Genomic DNA, 27,426 nt, shown 5'->3' with positions numbered 1-27,426 from the left:
ACATGTTGTTGAGGGGAATGCTCACATGGGATCTCTGCACTACCTGCCACTTCCCTTTGCGTCCCCTGACGGTAACCACTCTACCTTCTTCTTTTACCTGAGATGTGGCTACCTCCCTGTAACTCTTCCCTCCGTGCACCGTATGATCCGAAGTTAATGCAGCTCCAATTCCCTAACATGGTTTTCGAGGAGCTGGAGTTGGGTGCACTTCCCACAGATGCAGTCTGCAGGGACACTACTGGTGGCTCTCACCTCCCACATTCCGCAGGAGGAACGTTCAACTACCCTAACATCCATTGTCACTATTCTAAATTCCCAACGAGATTACTGAAAAACTAATCAACAATAAATAAACCAGTCACCTTACTAATTGATGCACAGAACCTTTTTCTTTTGGTTAGAGGAGGAGGTTGAGTGGGAGAGACTACTTGAGAAGTGTTTCGGGTAAAACAACCACCCAAATATAAAGCTTCACTTAACCAGCAGTCCCCTGTCTGCTCCTGCTCACTGTGCACTCTGCCCAAAAACGAGATAAACCTTTATATCTTTTAAAATGTTACCTTCCCATTGGGCCTTTGGTCCTCGCTGTCATTTCTCCCACTCCAACTGCTGCCGGAAAAATGTGAAGTAAGTGAATAATTGTTGGTGATGATCAGGTTGGAGGTAGTCAGGTTGCAGGTTAGTCAGACCTATCCAGAATATATCTTTGGGTCTTTAATCCTGGCCTTTGGATTATTGCTGCCACTAAACTAGGCTGATACTATGCACCAACTACAACCTTTGCTCTTAACTCCAAAGTAACATGTTGTGCTGGGTATATTTGTAATGACAGAGTTTGCTATAAACCACTCTAATGTTACAAATATCCCCAGCATAAGATGTTGCTCTGGATTTAAGGGGAAGGTTTGTAGTTGGTGCACAGTACACTCTATGAGCAGGCCTTTCTTTCAGTTTAAAGATGGAGGTGAGGTAATGAATTATCTCCCTACTGATTTGCTTATATATGATTCTTTTGTTTCAGCTTGCAAACAACCTAAGCTTCCTAATCTGGTGAAACAGAAAATTTTGTCAACACAACCTCAGACCAGGTAAGTGTCCAGTGCCTGTATTGGAAAGCAATGTAATATTCTCTAGCTGTAGCTTTTAATGCCTTGAATTTCCTTTTCTCAGATACAGGCCTATTTGCAGGTACATAATGGTATGTAGGACTTAAAACTCAGATGACTAGATTTATCATAGATGCCATATTGGGAAGTGTGGTGGCTGGACGCACTCTTCATGGGAGAAGCACTGAGCCAGTCTTCTGGCAGCAGCAAAGCCTTCCCCCTTGAAGATCAAAGGGGCTGATGTGGGAATCCCCGCTACTGGCAATGGAATGTCATTGAAGTTTATTATTGAGCCAACTAAACACATTATGTTATTGTTTCTGACCTTAGCACAAATGTGGTGAACTTTAGCTTTGGCCTCCTGGACTTGAGGAGTTGTGAGGATTGCAGAACTCCTTGCTGGCAGGAACCCTGTATCCATGCCCTTCACCCACTACCCTAACCTGCCTTCAATCATCCACACCGTTGGATCTTTCTGCATTCCTTGAAGTTTGTTATTCCCAACAACTGCTCTCGATAGCGCTGAAAGCAATGAAGAGCTGGCTGCAGGAAATACTTACTCCACTAGAACCTCAATCATTAGAAAACCTGCAGTGATCACTTAAGTGCTTGAAAGGCGCATAGTTCCATTAACCTTTCAACTGATGGGACTTCCCCGTCACTTCTCTAAATGGAAGATGAAATTCTCATTCACCCAACAAAATTCGAGCTGTAGGCAAAAGCAATCTCGCTCACACAGCCACAGGTGCTAACAGACATGAGATCTAATGACAGAATCTTGAGTGTTCATGACTGTTGATATTTAAATATTTTTGAAACTGCAATGACCTTATCACATTATATCTATTATATGCCTTATGTTGCTTGTTTTCACCACCAGGAAGACTCCACTACATAGACTGTTTTCTACTATACAAGACAAGGAGCTATCCCAAATTTCTCCCACTAAAATTCCTGTACATCATATTGGGAATCTTCCAGCAGGTTTCTTTCACCCCCACACACAGCTGGAATATGAGTGTATCTCCCCTTTCTACAGGCGTCTTGGAAGCAAGAAAAGAACATGTCTTAAAACGGGAAAATGGAGTGGACGATCACCAACATGTATTCCAAGTAAGTTATTTAACTTCTCCTCTTCCCTATCTTATGTGAGAAGGGTGTGTAACAACATTTAACTTTCTGATATCATGCCACCTCTCTGTAAGAGCAATTCAGCTAATCCCAGTCCACTTCTATTGCATTGCTCTGAGTTTTTTTTCTATCTTCACATAATAATTCAATTCTCTTTTGAAAGTCACAATTGAAGCTGCCTCCACTTCAATGTCTCACAGTTGTACATTCCAGATCTTAACCATTTGGACATGAAAAAGTTTCCTTTCATGTCACTATGGATTCTTTTTGCCATTCACCTTAAATCAACCCTCTGCCAAGGACTAGTTACTTCTTATTTACATTGTTCAAGCTTTTGAACACCCTGAAATCTCTTGTCCATATTCTCTGAGGAGGACATTCTCAATTTGACTATTCTATTCATACAGCGATATCACTTGTCCCTGAAACCATTCTCAAATCTTTTCTGCTTGCTCATGACTACTTGCACATCTTTTCTAAATTGTGGTGTCTATGTTTGGACACAGGGCTCTAGTTGAGGTCAAATGAATGTTTTCTAAAAGTTTCAGTGTAACTTACTTTCATTTTTACTCAAGATTTCTGTTTATAAGTTCTGCTTTACTTACAAATACCTTTACTTTGGCTTTGCCACCTTGGTACTCCCAGTCCCATTGCTCTTGTATCATTTTTAGAACTGTACCCCTTTTATCTTATGTTGCCTGTCTTATTTACCTACCATTAATAAACCACTTCACGTTGTTTGCAATAGTTTTAATATACCACAAATCCACCCATTCCACAGACCTGTCTACTCTTGTAGTCTTATTTTTACCCATTCAAAGGTATAATACTTTCAGATTTTGTGTTGTCTGCATATTTAGAAATTGTTCCCTGCAAACTCAAATCAATATCATACATGCAGATTTAAAAAGTCCTAAAAGTTCATATTCTAGGGAATTTGCACTTCTCTTTTGTACCTATATCCCTTTCCTATGTCAGAACAAAATCCCCATTCACCACAAATCTGTTTCATGAAACTTGACCAATTTTATATCCATTCTGCAGCTGTCCCTTTTATTCTATGAGTTTTAATTTTTCAAACAAGACTGGCATTTTAATAGGTGGCATTTAATTAACTCCCCTTTGTAAGTCTATGTACACGACATAAACTGCATTATTTCAACAACTTTCTGGTACCTTGTCAAAAAACCTCAAGCAAATTGGTCAAATAATTACCCCTTAATTTATTTTCTTAATTAATCAATATTTGTAAAGTGACTATTATTTTTTATTAATACTTATCTAGCCTTAATTTGGCTATTCATAACACCTAAGAAATACAAAAATCCACTGCAGTTTTGATTCCTAATGAGGAATAATCAGTTACAATCTTGAAAGAGAAATGTTGTGAGATTAGTTGACTTTGTTGAATTTCTCTAGTCATTGAGCATTCCCACACTTACCAGCCTTTCCTTTTACTCTTTAACAGGAATATACTGTTTCTGGACCTTCATTATCTAATTTCTGAAGCTTTCCCATCCACCCTAAATCAACGTTTGAAAATTCATGCCTAATACTGTCAAAATCGGCCTTCCTCCAGTTTATAACTTTAACTTTTAGATCTGGTCTATCCTTTTCCATCACTATTTTAAAACTAATAGAATTATGGTCGCTGCCCCCAAAGTGCTCCCCCACTGACACTTCAGTCACCTGCCCTGCCTTATTTCCCAAGAATAAGTCAAGTTTGGCACCTTCTCAAGTAGTTGCATTCACATATTGAATCAAGAAATTTTCTTGTACACACTTAACAAATTCTTCCCCATCTAAACCCTTAACACTATGGCAGTTTATGGTTTAGAAAGTTAAAGCCACCCAATTATATTTACACTTAATTGAGATCTCCTTACAAGTTTGTTTCTCAATTTCCCTCTGACTGTCAGGGAGCCTATAATACAATCCTAATAAGGTGATTATCCCTTTCTTATTTCTCAGTTCCAAATAATTTCCCTGGATATATTTTTGAGAATATCCTCCCTCAGTACAGTTATAATGCTATCCCTTATCAAAAATGCCACTCCCCCTCCTCTCTTGCCTCCCTTTCTGTCCTTTCTGTCGCATTTGTATCCTGGAACATTAAGCTGCAGTCCTGTCCATCCCTGAGCCATGTTTCTGTCATTGCTATGATATCCCAGTCCCATGTTCCTAACCATGCCCTGAGTTCATCTGCCTTCCCTGTTAGGCTTCTTGCATTGAAATAAATGCAGTTTAATTTATCAATCCTACCTCCTTCTCTGCTTTGTCTCTGCCTGCCCTGACTGTACCAGTCTCAGATTGATCTCTTTCCTCACTATCTCCCTGCACTAGCAGGACGATATTCTGGAGAATCTCTTGCCGTTTTAATCCTGACATTCCCTCTTCAGAGAGAATACAGTGCCTCTGCAATGTGTAGATGCATCAAGGAGATCACATTCTTCTTCTACAACAGTCCAATGATATACTCTGATGACGACCTTCATAGCGTATTAGGAGGGTCATCTTTACATTAGTGTGACGTCCAAGTTTGTGTGAAGTCCAGGTTTGTGTGAAGAAGGTGGCACGCCTTGATAATTACCTTCCCAGTGAATCAAAGCTTCTGTGCGTAATGTTCCTGGCTCATCGCGAAGTAAAAATGATGCTTCTGGAACACCATTGATAGGCAAAGCCTCCTAGAGCTCTCCTCCTCTGCCTTTTTGAAAGTCTTTTTTTCCCCTCCCCATGACTGCTGGTCAGTTACAGACTGAGTTGTATTGCAAGATTTGTCCCCACACCTGTATGCCTGTCCTTCCTCCCTTGCTGGCTGCAGCATATTCTGCCAATAATTCACCACAGTTCTTCCACAAACTCTGCTTTCACCAAAATAAGTTCAGAACGCAATATCTTCAATTATATTTATTCACTCATAGGCTGTGGATATCAATGACTGACCAGTATTTGTTGCCCATACCCAAATGATGAAGTGCTTGCCACTGGCGTGAACCTCCAGGCCTTATATTTAAAAGCCAACTGCTCACCACTTCAAACATTATAAACCACAAACTGGTCCTCACTTTGTGGTGCTCAATTATTATAACATGAAGGGAAAGGAAAGCTCCCACGTTCCACAGACAGGGACCTGGAAGTATTGGTGGATGGGCTAGTGGAAAGGAGGTCAGTCACAGAGTCATAGAGATGTACAGCATGAAAACAGACCCTGTCCACACCAACCAGATATCCCAACCCAATCTAGTCCCCACCTGCCAGCACCCGGCCCATATCCCTCCAAACCCTTCCTATTCATATACCCATCCAAATACCTCTTAAATGTTGCAATTGTACCAGCCTCCACCACATCCTCTGGCAGCTCATTCCATTCATGTTCCACCCTCTGCATGAAATAGTTGCCGCTTAAGTCTCTTTTATATCTTTCCCCTCTCACCCTAAACCTATGCCCTGTCGTTCTGGACTCCTCGACCCCAGGGAAAAGACTTTGTCTATTTGTCCTATCCATGCCCCTCATAATTTTATAAACCTCTATAAGGTCACCCCTCAGTCTCCGACACTCCAGGGAAAACAGCCCCAACCTGTTCAGCCTCTCCCTATAGCTCAGATCCTCCAACCCTGGCAACATTCCTTGCAAATTTTTTCTGAACCTTTTCAAGTTTCACAACATCTTTCCGATACGAAGGAGACCAGAATTGCACGCAATATTCCAACAGTGGCCTAACCAATGTCCTGTACAGCTGCAACATGATCCCTACTCAATACTCTGACCAATAAAGGAAAGCATACCAAACGCCTTCTTCACTATCCTATCTACCTGCGACTCCACTTTCAAGGAGCTATGAACCTGCACTCCAAGATCTGTTTGTTCAGCAACACTCCCTAGGGCCTTACCATTAAGTGTATAAGTCCTGCTAAGATTTGCTTTCCCAAAATGCAGTACCTCACATTTATCTGAATTAAACTCCATCTGCCACTTCTTAGCCCATTGGCCCATCTGGTCCAGATCCTGTTGTAATCTGAGGTAACCCTCTTCGCTGTCCACTGCACCTCCAATTTTGGTGTCATCTGCAAACTTACTAACTGTACCTCTTATGCTCGCATCCAAATTATTTATGTAAATGACAAAAAGTAAAGGACCCAGCACCGATCCTTGTGGCACTCCACTGGTCACAGACCTCCAGTCTGAAAAACAATCCTCCACCACCACTTTCTGCCTTCTACCTTAGAGCCAGTTCTGTATCCAAATGGCTAATTATCCCTGTATTCCATGAGATCTAACCTTGCTAATCAGTCTCCCATGGGGAACCTTGTTGAACGCCTTACTGAAGTCCATATAGATCACATCTACTGCTCTGCCCTCATCAATCCTCTTTCTTACTTCTTCAAAAATCTCAGCGATCCTTGTGGCACTCCACTTGTCACAAGCCTCCAGTCTGAAAAACAACCCTCCACCACCACCCTCTGTCTTCTACCTTTGAGCCAGTTCTGTATCCAAATAGCTAGTTCTCCCTTTACTCCATGACTTTTAGTCCTTTTGGTCCTTTTTCATCCTATCGTTGGAGCCTCTCACAGCTATCTAAGCCAGCTTGGGCCCACATAGCAGGCCAGGTCAATATTCTGTCCTGAATCAGAAGGGACACCAGCAATACAGGAATATAGTCACTGATGGTCAGCACTTTCCAAGGGTGAGGGTCATTTTCTTCTCTCTGCTACTTTAGGCCCGACATTCCATTGCACTCACATTTCACTGAGACTCATGGACTAAAGGTCTCATTATTGCATGTATCATGTACAGTCCACAGTTGTTACTCATCACATTGTCCCAAGCTACTAACATTTGTACTCCCATTCACTGGGAACACCTCATCATTTAATTACCTCTCAGAAGGTGCTGATCAACTGACTTGAGGCTTAGGTATAACCACAGTGCTATTTGGAAGGGAGTTCCAGGATTTTGGCATGAGAGTGAAGGAATGGCAATGTAGTTCCAAGTCAGAGTGTTGTGTGGCTTGGAGGGAACGTGCAGATGGTGGTGTTCCCATGCTGCCCTTGTCTTTCTAGATGGTAGAGCTCATGTGTCTAGAAGGTTTATAGAAAGGTAGAGGTATTGTTATTGGATTAGTAATTCAGAGAGGCTAGTAATGCTCTGTTGACTTGGGTTTGAATCCCACAACACCAGATCATGGAATTTGAATTCAAAACAAACAGACCTGGAATTAAAAGTCTAATAATGACCATGAAATCCATGTAGTTCACCAATGTGTTTTAGGGAGAGATATTTGCAATTCTTACCTGACCTAGCCTACATGTAACTCCAGACCTACAGCAATCAATGTGGTTGACTCTTAAATGTCTTCTGAAATGGCCTAACAAACCACTCAATTGTAACAAAGCCACTAAAAAGTCTCAAAGAAATGAAACCAGACAGACCATTTAGTGTCGACCTACAAACAACAGAACACCTCCGACGGATAATGTTTCAGAACCACTATCCTTAGATATGTCCTGTCTCATCATCCAGACAGATCCAACAGAGTTAGGAGCACTGTTGTATGCAATCGGAAAAGGTCTTCCCTGGGAGTCTTCAATGTTGACTCCAGGTGTCTTGAAGTTTTGTAGGATCAAGTCAAGAATGGGCAAAGAAACTACCGACTGATTATCTATCCCTCAGCTAATGAATCAGTACATCTTGTGTTGAATGTCTCTAAAGATGATAGGGCCCAGACTGTGGAAAAGTTCAGTGTTTGTCACCAAGACCTTGAAGTGCAGGTTCATAGTTCCTTGAAAGTGGACTCGCAGGTAGATAGGGCAGTGAAGAAGGTGTTTGGTATGCTTTCCTTTACTGGTCAGAGCATTGAGTATAAGAGTTGGGAGATCATGTTGCGGCCGTACAGGACATTGGTGAGGCCACTTTTGGAATATTGTGTGCAACTCTGGTCTTGCTCCTATCAGAATGATATTGTGAAAATTGAAAGGGTTCAGAAAAGATTTATAAGGAAGTTGCCATGGTTAGACGATTTGAGCTATAAGGAGAGACTGAATAGGCTGGGCTGTTTTCCCTGGAGCATTGGAGGCTGAGGGCTGACCTTATGAAGGTTTATAAGATCATGAGGCACATGGATAGTTTAAATAGACAAGGTCTTTTCCCTGGGGTGGGGGAGTCGAGAACTAGAGGGCATAGGGTTAGGGTGAGAGGGGAAAGATTTAAAAGGGACCTAAGGGGCAACGTTTTCATGCAAAGGGTGGTGCGTGTATGGATGAGCTGCCAGAGGAAGTAGTGGAGGCTGGGACAATTACAACATTTAAAAGGCATCTGGACGGGTATATGAATGGGAAGCTTCTAGAGGGATATAGGCCAAGTGCTGGCAAATGGGACACAATCTGCACCTCAGCCCTGCATGGCAGAAATTGATTTTAGCATCTCGACAGTTAGTGACTCCATTAAAGTACATAGACAAACATGGAAATTGCAGGGAGGCTTGTCAGAGCCATTCAGTAAACTCCATAGAGAAATGGAGGGAGTGCCAACTGCAATGGAGACCCAAGTCCAGCACTCTCAGTGTCTTCCAGAAATACACATTAACCTGCATCCATCCCTCTAGCCACAGTTTCTCAATGTCAGCGGCAAGGTGAGTGGGGGGTGAGGGTTCTCAGCATCATTTCAGGTGCTTTTTCCTTTGGGTGACAAGATGGTGCCAGCCACCCATAGGAAGGAGGAGTCATAGGCAGATCTCAGAAGCATAATCTCATGATGTTCAAGAGATGCAGAACACCCACATCTCTTAGCTGCCTGTCATTCTAAAGCCTGCAGAAGTTTGAGTGGAGGAGGATAAGCCTGGTCAGGACACACTAAACATGTCTGGGTTCTCTAGGTCCAAGGACGCCTGGGAATGATCACCCAAATTTTCAGGGCCAGCAGGTCCAAATGCAGATCGGGCAATCTTCACCCCAGCTGTGGAAGTCAGTACTGCACTGAGATGTAGTGGGAGGCAGAGGAAGAAAACGAACTCCCTGAGGGTAATTGGTGGCGTAGTTAGAACATAGAACAGTACAGCACAGAACAGGCCCTTCAGCCCACGATGTTGTGCTGACCATCAATTCTCGTGTATGCACCCTCAAATTTCTGTGACGATACATAATTATAAGTAACCTTGCACTTTTGTAAACGTATCTTCACTTGCACTGTTATAAAGTCTGCACTAATATTATTTTCTCTGTGGTGACCTCATTAAGTTGCATTCATGTGAGAGGTAATCAGCTTCTTCAGACAGCCCAACAATGGAAGAGGTTGTCATGGCCAAGCATTGCTCAACTCTTGCGGGCTACCTATCAGTTGACTACTGATAGCTTCAGACATCAGGAATGCTTGAAGCATGACAGCCGTGGCCATTTCTATGTGAGATCCATGAGCTGATAATCTATGGGAAATGTTAGAATGATAACACAAATTGCAGGAACTCATCAGCCTTCACATCCATCACAATGCAGCATCATATCTTGCCAAACTGTGTCATAGAGGTTTCCCAAGAAGCTGATTATCATGTATCGATGAGGAATTATGAAGGATTTGATGTTATTCTACAGTAGATTTTGCTGCTACATTGGGAATAGAATTCTGGCAATAAGGCACCATTAAACTGTCACCACTCAAACACTTTCTTCTAAATCACAGACAATTTACCTGCAGACAATTAACATTTCAATGTGGGACTATGCCAACTGCAAAGTACTGTCTTCCAGTACTTGGAATGTGTTTGGAAAATGGAAATTTCAGATTCTGCTTTGAAGTGCCTTTCTCTGCTAACAGTTGCTTTCCTGATATGACAAGGAGAGAGTTAGTACGTGCAATGTCATGCTACTGATTGCTTGGGGCTAAGATTTGGACAACAAATGTCCTACTGAAGAACCGCACATTGAGGCCAGATGGGTGGCATTACTGAATCATGGAGGCATGGTCACTTTAATTTATTCCAGGAGGGCCTGTAATTCCCTGAGCTGACATAACTTACATTGCTGCCTTTGGAAGCAGTGTCAGTCATTTTATGCAGTTATTGCAGAATTGACAACCTTCAGTCCAACATGGTTTTCTTGTGAATAGGTTGCAGGCTCCACCTGAGATGTAAGATTTCGCCTAAGTCTTTCATGTTCATTGAATCCCTACAATGTGGAAGCAAGCCATTCAGCCCATCGAGTCCACACCAACTCTCCGAAGAGCATCCCACCCAGGCACATTGCCCCTCTGCACTATCCCTGTAACCCTGTATTTCCTTTGATTAACCACCTACCCTGCACATCCCTGGACACCAGACCAATTTAGCATGGCTAGTCCACCTATCCTGCATTTCTTTGGACTGTGGGAGGAAACGGGAGCATCCAGAGGTAGACACTGGGACAGTATATATACTCCACACAAACAGTCGCCTGAGGATGGAATCTAACCCAAGTTCCTGACATTGTGAGGCAGCAGTACTAAACACTGGGTAACTATACTGCTCCCCAGCCAGAAGTTTCCAGGTGCAGACAGTGCTTGAACCTGTAATTTCTGGACCAGCACCGCGTACCCTATTCACACTTGTATTGCCGCTCTGTGGACCAGTATGACCCTTCAGCCTACTTTGTTTCAGTTGAACCACTTCATAATACTTTTAACATATCCCAGAGCCTGTAGCTTTTTGAATTATTGTGCCTTTGTTGGTCGTAAATTTTACTATGACAAGCATGCTTCTTGGAACTCCCATTTTCTTTAAAGTTTATCCAGAATTGCCTTTCATTGCTGTAACAATTCTGCTGGCAATCCAGTGCAATGAACCCCATCACCAGACTCACTGGACTTCCATCATTAAGTTTCCTTGACCATTAAAGCCCAAACATTTCAACTGCCTTGGCAGAACAGCTCTGACTAAGCTTGGCCCATCCTAATGGATTGACATTTAAACAGCACCTCGATTGACCTACTTGTAATTCTTGGACTGGTGCAGGACTGCCTTTGGCCCATTAGCCAATTGCAAAGTCAAGGATCCCAGACTCTGATAGGTCCATAGTCCTAACTTGGAATCAGATTTGCAGCATCTCTCTTTTATTGTCTGCAGTATACCTTGACCTAATTAGGACAACTCCTCTTTGGTTTTCACACATTGTTATTTGCTTGCTGTACATGCAGTGTGTTTGCAATATCAGCTGCAGGTACATACTGCAGTTACTCTACCATAAAGTGACAGTTCTACCACTTTGACTGGTCTGTGCTTTCTACTGAGATAAGCTTCCTGCCTCTCCCTCTACACTAAAAAGCAATGCACGACATAGGCTGGCAGCCTATAATGAAGCAATGAGGAGGCTTTGGGCTCACATGCAAGGTAAACTACTCAGAGGCTGGTAGTGCTGAAGTCAATGAGTGTGCATTAGAAAGCAATGCGAATTAGACAGAAAGTTGCACTCTCCAAGTGAGCACAAATTGAGTGGGTGCTAAGACAGCAAGCTAAGAGCCATAATGTGCATCCTTTGTAAATGCATAAGAAGCACAATGCGCCGTAGCAAAATGGCAGGTTATGTGTTCTTGAGCTCCAAAGTAAAATGTTGAATTACCGAAAGAGTGTGAAAGTTATTCTAGGAGCAGCCATGATGTGGACAGGTTGGTGGTTAATCCATGCCAGCATGTATAAATGAAGTGTCAAGGAGAATGATATCAATGGAGCATGTAGGGACAATGTACTGAATGGATAATGACCAGGGCAAGCAACTAATGAGCTGCAACAGCCAGAAACCTACCCTGATTTACATGTCATCAATTTGTGCCCAATAGATTCTGGGGAAATGTGGTTATGAGATATTCAGTGAGTTCTGAGAGTTCTACAGGCCACAGTGAGATAGTAAAATTTGGCTAGCATTGGATGAGAAGGGAGCAACAGGGGATTGTTAGGAAGTTATTGAATTTGGCACTTTTGGAACAATATGGCAAGAAACCTCATTAGGCCGCATCAACCGAAACCTCCATGAAACATGACAAAATTGACATTGAGCAAAAATATCAAAAGATTCAGCCTATAATCTCTGCAGAGTCTGTTATTTGTTGTGTTCTGTGAATTTGTCAATTTGCAATTAAATGAGGATAAAGTTCTAATTCTGGTTTATTGCTGAGATGTTAACCAGTGTTTGCCACTTATTTTATGAATAAGTTTTGTGTTACAATGAACAGATTATTTTGAGTTCATTGAAGCAGCCTGATGAAAGTCTCGCTTATTCTGGACAGTTGTCCAAAAAGAATCAATTGACCATTTTAGTGATTAAATCAAAACATTCATCTTAATGACATCACGAATGGAATAGTGGAGCATGATTACAAACGCATTTCTCCAACACATTCATAACAATACCAGCTCCTTTGATTTGTCTAAAATAGAATAAATGAACAAAAGTGTGCAATTTAGCCATGAAGCCTACCTACCATTTAATTAAAATGTGACTGATCTGCATATTAATTCCATTTACCACCTTGGTTCCATTACATATCCTTGCATAGTAAGTCTGTCAATCTCAATTTTGAAATTTTCAATGGATCTAGCTTCAACATCTTCTTGAAGCAGAAAGTTTTTTATTTCCTTTCATGTGATGGTTTTTCTGACATCATCCCAAGGCCATGCATCCACTTTGTTCTGAACGCTTTGAGCAAAGGATATAGTTGATCCTAGCATAAACTATCTACTTGTTTAATCATCTCTCACTGCATCTTACCTTAATCATCAATACTCCAGGCTAAATAACGCTAGTCATTGCAACCTGTTATTATAGTTTTGCCCTACAGCTCAGGTATCATTGTCATGAATGATGAAGGGCAAATGCCCAAAATGTCAATCTCCTGCTTCTCGGATGCTGCCTGACCTGCTGTGCTTTCCAGCACCACACTTTTCGACTATCATTGTCATGAATCTCACTGTATCCTTCTGGAAGTGCAATGCTAAGAACTGAGTATAGATCAAGTGAGTTAGCTCAGTGTGTTTTGTTGACAGTGAGTAGAAATAGCTGTTTTCTTTTTGTTATTATTATCTTACTTGTTTGTTTTAAATTAAGTATTTACACTGTCTGTTTGGTAGTTTGTGGAAAACTTGGCAACTTCAGCCTGCAGAATCTACCCTCAATGGCTTGGGCATGGCAGGCTGCACTTTACCATAAGATGTCACGCACCAGCAACGAGATCGTCAGGCAGCAGGCATGGTTCCTCGCTTGCAGTGGGGCACTCCTGAATGAACGGAACATTGTTATTGCCGCCCACTGCGTGACAGAGCTGGGAAAGGCGGTGGTGATCAGCACAGCCGATATGATGGTGGTCCTGGGAAAGCATTACCATGAGGAAGAACTGCAAGAAAAGAGCCGACAATATCTACAAGTGAGTAATATTCACCCTGGCAGAATTGGGGCAGGTATAATAAGATAAGGTGCTCAAATGCTGTATTGCCACTCATCCAGTATCCACTATGGGCATTCCTCAGGAGCCATGTTTTCTGAATTGGAGATGAAGAAATCAAACCTCATAGAAAGATACTCTCTCAAAAATATTAATTTCCTCAAGAGTTCAGTCACTAGAGTTGTTGTAAAGTCCAATATTTTATTGGCCGATTCAAAGACAGACAATACTTCAATAACCTCTTAAAATTATCAATCAAAATGTGTACACAGCCCTGGTGATAAACAGAGTTTTTGACCTTTTGAAACTTAGCCAAGCATTCACAATGTATAGTAGAGTATATAAGCTCTCGTAAAAAAAATCAGAAAAATGGACATAATGTAGTCTGTTGAAACTGTAAGATTTGATGACTTTTCTTAAGCTGTTAACCAGCTTAATTAGGAGCAGATAATTCGAAGGTAGTTTCTTTAGTTTCGAATGCACAAAAGCAGTGTTCCCAATGCAAAAGTTGCTAAAAACTGAAATGGAGGCAGGAATCCCATAATCTAGTTTTCTTCACCATATTTTAATCACTCTTGAGTAGTTCCAACTCATTGAAAATCTAGGCTTAAGTCACAAAACACAATACAGAGGAGGAACCTGACAGTATTGGTGGTGTCACTGAATCAACAGTACACAGTTACAGGAAGGAAAGCTAACTGGCTTATGGCAGGGGTTTAATGAAGTCAAGGCAGAGACAGGAAGAATTTAAGAATGAGTTGTGTTGATTTTTGAGTAATATTGCAGCTATTTGGTCTTTATAGTTGTCTGCCACTCTTTGCTGTCAAACTACACTTGGAATAACTATAATAACCCAAAGCCATAGCCATGACAAAAAAACACAGGTTAACAGACTGAAGGAAGGCTGATCTTTAGGGCTGAGAACAGAATTTAGGAAGGCAAGCTGGGTAAAAACATTGGCATCATCAGCTGTAGTGGCTGTTGCTTGAATCATGGATGACATGACACACGTTCCAGTTTTCTTCAAGTGGACCTTCAAGTGACTCAATGGTCTGCTGTTTGGATCCAGGCAGAACTTTCTAAAATGTAGTGAGGTGAGATTGATGCCTTTGGCTGACCGAGTATGGCAGACAGAAGCTCTAGCAAAGTTTAATTCAGTGGAAATTGGGGAAAGCTCTCCATTGCTGAAAATATGTTGCTGGAAAAGCAAGGAGAAGGAGAATCGACGTTTCGAGCATGAGCCCTTCTTCAGGAATGAGGAAAGTGTGTCCAGCAGGCTAAGATAAAAGGTAGGGAGGAGGGACTTGGGGGAGGGGTGTTGGAAATGTGATAGGTGGAAGGAGGTCAAGGTGAGGGTGATAGGCCGGAGTGGGGGTGGGGGCGGAGAGGTGAGGAAGAAGATTGCAGGTTAGGAGGGCGGTGCTGAGTTCAAGGGATTTGACTGAGACAAGGTGGGGGGAGGGGAAATTAGGAAACTGGAGAAATCTAGGTTCATCCCTTGTGGTTGGAGGGTTCCTAGATGGAAGGTGAGGCGCTCTTCCTCCAGCCGTCATGTTGCTATGGTCTGGGGATGGAGGAGTCCAAGGACCTGCATGTCCTTGGCGGAGTGGGAGGAGGAGTTGAAGGAGTTGAAGTGTTGAGCCACGGGGTGGTTGGGTTGCTTGGTCCGGGTGTCCCAGAGGTGTTCCCTGAAACGTTCCACAAGTAGGCGGCCTGTCTCCCCAATATAGAGGAGGCCACTCGGGTGCAGTGGATGCAGTAAATGATGTGTGTGGAGGTGCAGGTGAATTTGTGGCGGATATGGAAGGATCCCTTGGGACCTTGGAGGGAAGTAAGGGGGGAGGCGTGGGCGCAAGTTTTGCATTTCTTGCGGTTGCAGGGGAAGGTGTCGGGAGTGGAAGTTGGGTTGGTGGGGGGTGTGTACCTGACGAGGGAGTCACGGAGGGAGTCACGATGAATGATACGATGTATCTGGAGGTTGGTGGGGTGGTAGGTGAGGTTCTGTCCTGGTGGCGATTGGAGGGGCGGGGCTCAAGGGTGGAGGAGCGGGAAGTGGAGGAGATGTGGTGGAGGGCATCGTCGATCACGTCTGGGGGGAAGTTGCATTCTTTGAAGAAGGAGGCCATTTGGGTTGTACAGTATTGGAACTGGTCCTCCTGGGAGCAGATGCGGCGGTGACGAAGGAATTGGGAGTATGGGATGGCGTTTTACAGGGGGCAGGGTGGGAGGAGGTGTAGTCTAGGTAGCTGTGGGAGTCGGTCGGTTTGTAGTAAATGTCAGTGTTGATTCAGTCGTCCGAGATAGAAATGGAAAGGTCTAGGAAGGGGAGGGAGGAGTCTGAGATGGTCCATGTAAATTTGAGGTCGGGATGGAAGTTGTTGGTAAAGAGGATGAACTGTTCAATCTCCTCGTGGGAGCACGAGGCAGCGCCGATACAGTCATCGATGTAGCGAAGGAAAAGATGGGGGGTGGTGCCAGTGTAGCTGCGGAAGATGGACTGTTCCACATATCAATGAAGAGGCAGGCATAGCTGGGGCCCATGCGGGTGCCCATGGCTACTCCTTTGGTTTGGAGGAAGTGGGAGGATTGGAAAAAGAAGTTGTTCAGGGTGAGGACCAGTTCAGTCAGCTCAGAGGGCTTCAAAGCTCTCCATTGTTTGAAGTTCGCACCTGGCACACAGGAAAATGGTTGTGGTTTTGTGGACAAGAGTTCCTCCAGATTGTGTCATATGATCGTTAGCTTATTTATCAATGACGTGTCCTTTGTGATATCAGAAGTGAGAATTTTGCTCATGATTACATGCTCTAGAATAGGGGATTTCAACACTAGGGGGCACATTTTTAAGGTGAGAGGAGAGAAATTTTAAAAAGACATGAAGGGCAAATTCTTTACACAGAGGGTGGTTCATGTGTGGAATGAACTTCCTGACAAAGTGGTGGATGTGGGCACAATTACACCATTTAAAAAAGACATTTACATAAATACATGAATAGGAAAGGTTTAAAGGGATGTGGGCCAGATGCAGGCAGGTGAGACTAGTTTAGTTTGGGATTATGTTTGGTATGGACTCGTAGGACCGAAGAGTCTGTTTCCATGCTGCAAAACTCTATGTCCAGCTTCCTTTGACTGTTTCAGTATTTGAGGAATCGCAATGTCCATACACAACCTGGGCAACATTCAGACTTGAGCTGCCAGATCAGAGTAGTGATCCAGGAGGGGTGTTGGCATGCAACCATGTAGAACAAAAATGAAACATTGCTGAAACGTTCATAGCAGAAAGCAAGAAATATATATCTGCTAAAAGAAAGTAAACAAAGTAAATGCTGGTGAGAATCTGTGGATGCATAATGCCACTAGGAGGTATTTGAGAGTTGTAGAAGAAGCACACATGAAGAACATAGATAGCAGCAAATTACTTGATAAGAGAATGCAGAGATTTGAAAAGAAGTCAAAAAATAATTAGGAAGTCAAAGTGGAACTATGACATTAATTTGTTAAAGAATATAAAACAAATTATTAAAATATTTCACATTCCAATTAAAAGGGACAACTATAGTGCACCTCTAAGGACGAGAGAGGATAATAGTGTAGGTAATGATGGAGAGATGATAAAATAATAAATAATTATTCTGCTTTAGTATTTGTCAGGGCGATAGAACAGGTAGACATAATATGACATGAAGTACTGAGTAGTAAATGGGTTTCAAGTTAAAATGGGGGGCATAATGAATAAAATAAAATTGAAAGAGGGGCTAAAATTTTTGTGGTTTTAGATTAGACTTACAGTGTGGAAACAGGCCCTTCGGCCCAACAAGTCCACACCGACCCGCAACCCACCCATACCCCTTACCTAACACTACGGGCAATTTAGCTTGGCCAATTCACCTGACCCGCACATCTTTGTGACTGTGGGAGGAAACCGGAGCACCCGGAGGAAACCCACGCAGACACGGGGAGAACGTGCAAACTCCACACAGTCAGTCGCCTGAGTCGGGAATTGAACCCGGGTCTACAGGCGCTGTGAGGCAGCAGTGCTAACCACTGTGCCACTGTGCCGCCCATTAATGTTATGGCAATGTCCCTACCTCTGAGCCATGACACTGAGGTTCAACTCCCTCTTGCTTCAGAGATGTGTAATTACATTTCTTTGGGGTGGCATGGTGGCTGAGTAGCTAACACTGTTGCCTCACAGTGCTCGAGACCTAGGTTCGATTCCAGCTGTGGGTGACTGTCTGTGTGGAGTATACACATTCTCCGGTGTCTCCATGGGTTTCCTCTGGGTGCTGCAGTTTCCTCCCATTGTCCAAAGATGTGCAGGTTAGGTGGATTGGCCATGCTAAATTACTCATAGTATCCAGGGATGTGCATACCAGGATGATTAGCCATGGAAAATGCAGGATGACAGGGTTGGGTCTGGGTGTGATGCTTGTTGGAGTGTCAGTGTGGACTCAATGGGCCGAATGGCCTGCTTCCACACTGTAGGAATTCTATGATATGCAAACGACAAGCATTAAGCCAGGAGAGATTCCTGATTCCTGCGTTGCAAAATACTATCATTACAGCCATGATAGTACCATCTGTACTTATAAATCTGGACAACAACAAAGTCAAAGAGCATGTTCTGCAGCAATTCAGAAGACTGCCTGAGAAGCTAGTTGGCTTAGTTGACTGAACAGCTGGCATGTCAATAGCAGCACAGGGCCTACCTCTTTACCCTACTTGCATTGGAAGCCATGATGCTATTTTGTGTTTCGCACCTCTGTTCAGGCAGAGAACTAAGGACATTGATTTGATCAGAAGAAAAGGAAGGTCAGGTCTAGGTAGGACAAAGCAACATATCATTAAAGATTTCAGCACAAATTAGCCGAGCCATAAAACTGACAAATCCTGCGCAAGACTTTATTTCTCCTATGGGTAATAGAGCATCAAGCATTACAGCACATTACTGGTCCTTTGGCTCTCGATGTTGCGCTGACCTGTGAAACTGGTCTGAAGCGCAACTAACCTACACTATTCCATTATCATCCATATATTTATTCAATTACCATTTAAATGCCCGGTGTTCCACGCCCTTACTACTCTCTGAGTAAAAAAACTACCTCTGACATCTGTCCTATATCTATCACCCCTCAATTTAAAACTATGTCCCTCATGCTAGCCATCAATATCCGAGGAAAAAGGTTCCTACTATTCATCCTGTCTAATCCTCTGACCATCTTGTATGTCTCTATTAAAACACCTCTCAATCCTGGTCTCTCGAACGAAAACAGCCTCAAGTCTCTCAATGTCAGAGAAATTTGCCCAATGAATTAGAGATCACAAAGTACAGTTCAAAGTGAAATTGACAAACAGTTTATTAGTACAGCAATATAGCGGAAGAGAAATTGACTAAGCTGAAACAGCACAGACAGTCTGCCCAGGCAGTCGAAAATTTCTCTTCCCTGAGCTGAGGATGAAACCAGTTTTTATAATAATCCTGTACAATAAGGCTAATTAGAAATGGGGAAAACACAATGTATCTGGAAGTTATCTGGAATTGGAGTAATCTAGTTATAATGATGCTAATTCTCTACACAAAGCAACATTCTGATAATATTGATGGGTCTGGAGCTTTTATTCCTCTTCGCACATAAATGCTAATGTCTCCTCCGAAGTGGTGAGGTGCTTCCATTGTCTTGCCCTGGGAGTAGTGCTCTTGCTGGTGCCTCTCTGTCTGACCTGTTCTTTGTGTGGCTTTGGTATTGCTGGATTATGAAACTGCCTTCGGGGTTTTGGGATTGCTATGGCGCTGTGTCATTGTTAGTGGGTGCTGGAAGTATATTCCCTTTCTGCAAGTACTCTCTAGTTTCACTTATCAGCCTGCGTTGTCCCTGCAGAAGCTTTCTGGGTGTTTTCATACAGTTTGGCCAATTTTGCTTTTGTGGGCCTATTGTGGGTTGGCAGGGTGGCAGATCTTTTTTTATACTCGGCCTTTCCTCATAAGACCTTCCCTCCACACCAGGCAACATCTTGGTAAATCTCCTCTGGACCCTTTGGAATGCTTCAACTGTAATGTGGCAACTAGAACTCTATGCAATTCTCCAAGTGTCGCTGCACCAGAGTCAGATGCAACATGACCTCATGGCACCGAAGCTCAATCCCTCTACCAATAAAAGCTAACACGCAGTACATCTTCTTAACCACCCTATCAGCCTGTGTGGCAACTTTCACGGATCTAGGTCCATGGACACCAAGATCTCTCTGCTCATCCACACTGCCAAGAATCTTACATGAGCCCAGATGTCTGTATTACTACTACTCCTTCCAAAGTGAATCACCTAGCATTTTTCTACATTAAACTCCATTTTCACCCTTTAAGCCCAGTTCTGCAACTTATCTATGTCCCTCTGTAACCTGCAACATCCTTCCACACTATCCACAACTCCATTGACCTTAATGTCATCTGCATATGTACTAATTGATCATCTACACCCTCATCCAGGTCATTTATAAAAATGACAAACAGCAGTGGCCCCAAAACAGATCCTTGCCATGCACTACTAGTAACTGAATTTCAGGATGAACATTTCCCATCAACCACCACCCTCTTTCTTCTTTCAGCGAACCAATTTCTATTCCAAATGACTAAATCACCCTCAGTCCCATTTCTCCGTATTTTCTGCAATAGCCTACCATGGGGAATCTTGTCAAATGCTTTACTGAAATCTTTGTACACCACATCGCTTTACCCTCATCCACCTGTTTTATCACCTTCTCAAAGAACTCAATAAGGTTAGTGAGGCATGACTTACCCTTCACAAAATCATGCTGACTATCCCTAATCAACTCATTCCTTTTGAGATGATTAAAAATCCTATTTTTTTATCCTTTCCAACACTTTAAACCACAACTGACATAAGGTTCACTGATCTGCAATTACCAGGGTTGTCTTTACTCCCCTTCTTGAACAAGGGGACAACATTTGTTATCGTCCAGTTTTCTGGCACTATTCCTGTAGACAGTGACAAAATAAAGATCAAAACCAAAAGCTCTGCAATCTCCTCCCTGGCTTCCCAGAGAATCCTCGGATAAATCCCTTCCAACTCAGGGGACTTATCTATTTTCACACTTACCAGAATTGCTAACACCTTCTCCTTATGAACCTCAATCTCATCTAGTCTAATAGCCTGTCTCTCACTGTTCTCCTCAACAACATTGTCTTTTTCCTGTGTGAATACTGACAAAAAATATTCATGTTGCACCTCTCCTATCTCCTCAGACTCCACGCACAACTTCCCACTACTGTCCTTGACTAATTGAAAAGCAAGGAGGTAATACTAAATCTAAAACAATCTTTGGTTAGATCATACTTGAAATAATGTGTTTAATTATGGTCATGTTTTAAAAAGGATACAGAGGCATTGAAGAGTGTGCAGACAACATTTACAAGAATGATATGATGGATATAAATATCAATAAAATGACAGGCTGAGTTTCTTTTCTCTCGGAAGAGAAAACAGAAGAGCAAAGATTTGGATCCAGTAAATACAGAGAGATTGTTTCTTCTTTTTACCAGCAGCATAACTAGAGGACTGTCAACATAAAATAGTATTGATAGAAAAATAACAAAAGTATGGGACTTGCTACCACAGGGAGTGGTTGAAGTGATTATTACAGATGCATTTAAGTGAAAACTAGGTGACTAGAGGGTAAAGGTGATAGCTGGTAGCTTTAGATGAGGTAAAATGGGAAAATGTTTGAGTGAGGCATAAATACCAGTAAAGACTGGTTTGGCAGAATGGTCTGTTTCTGTACCATGTATCTTCTGTGTGTAATCCCAAACAATTGGAGAAGTGGTGAGGGAGCTTGATACTACCTAAAACATTTGCTGAAGGTGCTTAATGCTGAAACTATATAAGCAAGTTTAATTTATTCCATTCTCAACAATGCTGCCCTGCCTCCCCCCATCGAATAGCATAATAACATTTAAAAGTTATATATTTTTCTGCTTTACTACTTCAGATTGCTGCAGTTATTGTGCATCCCTCCTATGACCCAGTTCTGCTAGATTCAGATATTGCAATCGTCAAACTAATGGACAAGGCCAAAATCACCGACCATGTGCAGCCCGTATGTCTTCCTGATGTAAAAGATCTATCAAATATGAATACACAGGGATATGTCACAGGGTGGAGAATGCAGCATGATGCCAACGACTCGGCTCATACAAATGACACGATCCGTGTGGGCACTATTGAAATAGGCGATTCTGTCCAGTGCGAGCAGCAGTATGAAGACCATGGGATCTCTGTCAGCATCACTGAGAACATGTTCTGTGCCCGTCAGGATCCAAATGGATTCTCAAACATTTGCCCGTTGGAGACAGGTGGCGTGGCAACTTTCCCTGCTCCAGACAGGGCGGGCTCTGCTTTCACTTGGTACCTGGTAGGCTTGGTGAGCTGGGGCTATGAGAAAGGATGCAGTGAAGAACTTTTCACTGTTTATACAAACGTCACTCCATTCAAAGATTGGATTGAAAAACACCTGAAATAAAGCTCTTTGCATGATGCAGCATCTCAAAAATCTTACATGAACAATGGCGTTCAATTTCCAGTTTGCATCATCTGAATTGTTCAATATGTTTACGGATAATCAATATTTACATTATAACTTTAATCACTTAGCACAGATCATCCTTCTTTCCAAACAACTGAATTGATGGTACAGACTGTTTTGAGGAGATGCAAAGCTAGACTGCCAAATTACAATGATTTTATAATTCCACTGCAAGAATCCAGTTCACTTTCCTCCTTTACCTCAAGCCAAGATTACTTCTCTTTCGCTTCAGAGAAAAAAAAATTTCTGCATTCCCACAACCCATGGATCAAATTTACTCCCTCTCCTAGAGTCAAATTCACTTTTCCTCCCATCAGAAATCAAATTTACTATAGAACTGGCTACAACATAGTTGGGTGCTAACCAGCATTTTGAAAACATTTAGCATAACTTTTTTTCTGATTTTCAATGCCTTTGCAGTTCTCTCTTAAAGCCCAAGATCAGATTTTTTTTTAAAAGCGACAGTCTGTCCTATCAGCTTCAAAGGTTTGTGTCTAAGATCCTTCTGTTCTTTCTATTCCTTTAACTCTTAAGGTTGAATAATTTATTTCATACTGCTGATATTTTTCTCCAAAAGTCACTTTTCCGTATTAACTTTAATCAATCCTGTGACTTTCTGGACTGTCAATGTCCCCCCAGGATCTGTTATTCACTCTTCACTACTTGGTCTATTTCTGTTTTTTTTGAATCATCTGTAAACTTTAAACTTCTAGTAAGTGAATTGAAAAAACTTGTGTTTAGTGCCTTGTCACATCACTTGATCAATTTATGAAATGCTTTACAAAATGAATTAGTTCTGAGGTGTAGATGACTTTGACTAGCATTGTTAGAGCCTGTTTCAGCTTCAGAAACCTGCAAAAACTTTTCACAGTTTACAAATTGTAGTTGTAAACACTAGTTTAAATTAGCAGCCAATTTAAACACAAAGATCTTTCAAATAACAATGAGTTGGCTAATCAGACAAAATGTTTAGTAGATATTATGGTGGATATAAATATTGTTCAGGTGACCTGGAAAACTTAGTTATTTGGTCTTTTACATGCACCACAAAACACAGACAGGGCCTTAGGTTAATAACTCATTCAAAATATGGAATCTCTGACAATATACCAGAATCTAGATCATGTGCTTAAGTCCACAACAATCCAATTTGAGGTAAATTCCAACAAGGTAAGTTTGGGTTCTTCAGATTAAAAAAAAACATGATGAACTGCATATGATTTTGAACAGAGAAGAGAATATAAACCCAAACTAACACTTTGTTATATCTGACTACAGAACCACATGTTCATAGTTGTAAGGGCCAAAATTACGACCAGTGGAGAAGTTATTAATTTAAGGGGTGAACCGCCTCTGGAATGGTTTAGCAAGAATAGCAGTTGATGCCAGATTATGAACTCACTTATAGAACAGAAAGAAAAATAAATCTTTGTTGTTCCAAGAAATCTGAAACATGAACAATAAATGCTGAAAATGCACAAAAAGTTAAAAGGATCTGTAACCACAATATTCAGCTACTTTCTGTCCAGGTTTATTGTTTATAATAAGAGTTCTCAAGAATTTATGCTTTTATTGTTTAATAAAATATTTTCTGTACTGGGGAGATGAGGTAAATAAAAGAAGTGACTCTGATGTGGACACATTATTGTGAAGCAGACTCCTTATTCCATTGAATAAACCTTGATTAACCTAACCATTTGCATAAAAACCCAAAACATGCTGCATTGAATTTACATTGAACCATTGGATAAAGGAGCAGAATTAGGTTGTTTGGCCCATCGGATCTCCTCCGCTATTCAATCATGGCTGATTTGTTTTACAACCCCATTCACCAGCCTTATACCCTAAATGTTTGATCCCATTATTAATCAAGAATCCATCTATCTCTGTCTTAAATACATTCAGTGGCTTGGCCTCAACAGTCCTATGCTGAAATGAGTTCCACAGATTAACTACCCTTTGACTGATGGAATTCCTGCTTATCTCAGTTCTAAAGGGTTAGCCTTTCACTCTGAGGCTTTGCCCTCGGGCCCTAAGCTCTCCTACTAGTAGAAACATCTTCTCCACATCCACTGCATTCAGGCCTCTCAGTATTCATATAAGTTTTATTGTGATCCCTTCCCTCATCCTTCTGAGCTCTATAAAATACTGACTCAGAGTCCTCAACTGCTCCTCACATGACAAGCTGTTTGTCCCCAGGATCATTCTTGTAAACCTCCTCTGAACTCCCTCCAATGCCAGCACTTCCTCCCTTGGCTTTAGGGCCCAAAACTGCTTACAATATTCTAAACGAACACAGCCTCAGCAGTACATCTCTGATTTTGTATTCTAGCTATCTTGAAATGAACGCTAACATTGCATTTGCTTAACTGCCAACTGAATTGTTAAACTTAAGACAGTCCTGAACTTGGGCTCCCAATTCTCCTTAGCACTTCAGATTTCAGTCTACATCTCTATATTCTTCACTCCAAATTGCATAACTACAACTTTCTTACATTATGTTCCACCTGCCACTTTGCCCAGTGTCTAGCCTGTCCAAGTTCTTCTGCAGTCTCCCAGCTTCCTCAACACTGCCTGCCCTCCACCTATCTTTGTGTCACGTGCAGGCTTGGCAACAATGCTCTCAGTTCCTTAGTTCAGATCATTTATGTATAACATGGATAGCTGTGGTCTCAACGTGGACCCCTGTGGAACTTCATTAGTCACTGGCTGCCATGCGGAAAAGGACTCCTTTATCCCTCCTCTCTGTCTTCTGCCAGTCAGCCAATCCTCTATCCATGCCAGCACCTTGCCTCTAACACCATGGGCTCACCTTATTTAGCAGCCTATTGTGTGGCACCTTATCAAAGGCATTCTGGAAATCCAATTAGATCACTCTCCTTTGAAAACAGAAAATGATGGAAATTGCAGCACGTCAGGCAGTCATGGAGATACAGCAAGCTAGCATTTCAAGTATAGATGATTCTTCATCAGAGCTGATGTGAAGTGTGGAAGGGGCAGCACTTTTATGCAAGAGTGGGGTTGGGGAGTGAACTACAGGGGGAGAAAAGGAGTTGATAGTTCAGGTTGAGTGTTCAGAATGTGAGATTTGCAGAACAATAGTGTTTCTAAACTGCCAGGTTAGAAAGACCACAGTCCCACTGGGGTGGGGGGAGCAGAGAGAGGATATGGTGACAGAATGCAACAAGTTAAGCCAAAAGAAAGGGAAAGAATGGGAGTGGGTTCTCAATTTGAAGGTGTTGAGCACAATACTAAGTCCAGTGGGTTGTAAGGTGCCTGGCCTTGAAGAGAGGGTTACCTCAGATTACAATCTTGACCAGATGGGCCAATGGGCTGAGAAGTGGCAGATGGAGTTTATTTCAGATAAATGCGAGATGCTGCATTTTGGGAAAGCAAATCTTAGCAGGACTTATACACTTAATGGTAAGGTCCTAAGGAATGTTGCTGAACAAAGTGACCTTGGATTCATAGCTCCTTGTAAGTGCAGTCACAATTAGATAGAATAGTGAAGAAGGTGTTTGGTATGCTTTCTTTTATTGGTCAGAATATTGAGTACAGGAGTTGGGAGGTCATATTGCAGCTGTACAGGACATTGGTTAGGCCACTGCTGGAATATTGTGTGCATTTCTGGTTTCCTTCCTATTGGAAAGATGTTGTGAAACTTGAAAGGGTTCAGAAAAGATTAACAAGGATGTTCCCAGGGTTGGAGGATCTGAGCTACAGGGAGAGACTGAACAGGCTGGGGCTGTTGTCCCTGGAGTGTCGGAGGATGAGGGGGGACCTTATAGAGGTTTACAAAATTGTGAGGGGTATGGATAGGGTAAATGGGCAAAGTCTTTTCCCGTCGGGGAGTCCAGAACTAGAAGGTATAGGGTTAGGTGAGAGGGGAGAGATATAAAAGAGACCTAAGGCGCAACGTTTTCATGCAGAGGGTGGAATGAGTATGGAATGAGCTGCCAGAGGATGTGGTGGAAGCTGGTACAATTACGAAATTTAAGAGGCATTTGGATGTGTACATGAATAGGAAGGGTTTGGAGGGATATGGGTTCTGGCAGGGGGACTAGATTGGGTCGGGATATCTGGTTGGCATGGACAGGTTGGACCGAAGGGTCTGTTTCCATGCTGTACAGCTTTATGACTCTGTGAGAACTGGTCCCTCAGTTTGCATGGTGATTCATTGAGCATTGCAGCATGCCGAGGACAGACAATTGGGCATGTGAGCAGGATGCTGTGTTAAAATGACTGGCTATGGGAAGGTTGAACTTGTGCTTGTGTACAGAGTGGAGGTATTCTGCAAAGCAGTCACCCAGTCTGCGCTTGGCTTCTCCAATGTGGAGGAGACCACATTAGGTGTAGCGAATACAATGCATACAATTGCTTTTCCTGGAAAGACTGTTAAGAGGTTTGGATATTGAGAGGGAGGAGTTAAAGGTGCAGGTGTTGCATCTTCTGTGATCACATGGGAAGCTACCATGGGAAGGGAGATGATTTGGGTGGTCAAGGAACACTACAGTGTCTTGGAAGGAACAGAACTGCGAAATGCAGGGGAAGTAAGGGTTAGATGTGTTTCATGGTGGCATTCTGTTGGAATTGTTTGAAATAGTGGAGGATATTATTTGAATGCAGAGGATTTGAATTGGACCACTGGAAAATGAGGCTGGAGAAGTAATAATAGGAAACAAAGAGACAATGAAGGAACTGGACAGGTACTTTGCAACAGTTTTCACAGTGGAAGGCACCAGCAACATCCCAGAACTTCAACTTCACGAGAGTCAGAGGGCAGACGTGAGTGTTGTGACCATCACTAAAGAGAAGACAGTGGGAAACAGAAAGGTCTCAAGGTGGATCCATGACTTAGACCAGATGAACTACACCCCAGAGTTCTGAAAGAGAGGGCTGAGGCGATTGTACAGGCATTGGTGGTGATTTTTCAGGAATCACAAGAATCAGGAAAGGTACAAGAGGACTGGAAAATAGCTAATGTTTCAGAAGAGACGCAGAAGACAGGAAAATGGAGGTCAGTTAGTCTGACCTTGGCGGTTGGTAAGATTTTAGATTTCATTATCAAGGATGAGATTGTGGAGTACTTGGGAGTGCATGGTAAAATAAATCTGAGTCAAGATAGTTTATCAAGGGAAGGTGATGCCTGACAAATCTATTAGAATTCTCTGAGGACGGAATGAACAAGTGAAACAA

At 42.3% G+C, this 27,426-nt stretch overlaps 1 protein-coding gene across 2 annotated transcripts in view; it reads left to right on the top strand.

Annotated features, from left to right (window-relative positions):
- Nucleotides 1–22,704, top strand: part of LOC132824351 (inactive serine protease PAMR1-like) — a 166,893-nt gene extending 144,189 nt beyond the window's left edge. For both annotated transcript variants that reach the window (XM_060838716.1, XM_060838715.1), the window contains exons 11-14: nt 1,022–1,088; nt 1,987–2,219; nt 13,325–13,617; nt 21,637–22,704. In XM_060838716.1, the coding sequence (XP_060694699.1) occupies nt 1,022–1,088; nt 1,987–2,219; nt 13,325–13,617; nt 21,637–22,167 (1,124 nt within the window). In that variant the 3' untranslated portion in view covers nt 22,168–22,704. The remainder of the gene's footprint in view (nt 1–1,021; nt 1,089–1,986; nt 2,220–13,324; nt 13,618–21,636) is intronic.
- Nucleotides 22,705–27,426: the final 4,722 nt, after the last annotated feature.

Source organism: Hemiscyllium ocellatum, chromosome 18 (assembly GCF_020745735.1).
Source record: "Hemiscyllium ocellatum isolate sHemOce1 chromosome 18, sHemOce1.pat.X.cur, whole genome shotgun sequence".
Lineage (NCBI taxonomy): Eukaryota > Metazoa > Chordata > Chondrichthyes > Orectolobiformes > Hemiscylliidae > Hemiscyllium > Hemiscyllium ocellatum.
The sequence above is the reverse complement of the archived record's forward strand: the minus strand, read 5'-3'. Positions and strand labels throughout refer to the sequence as shown.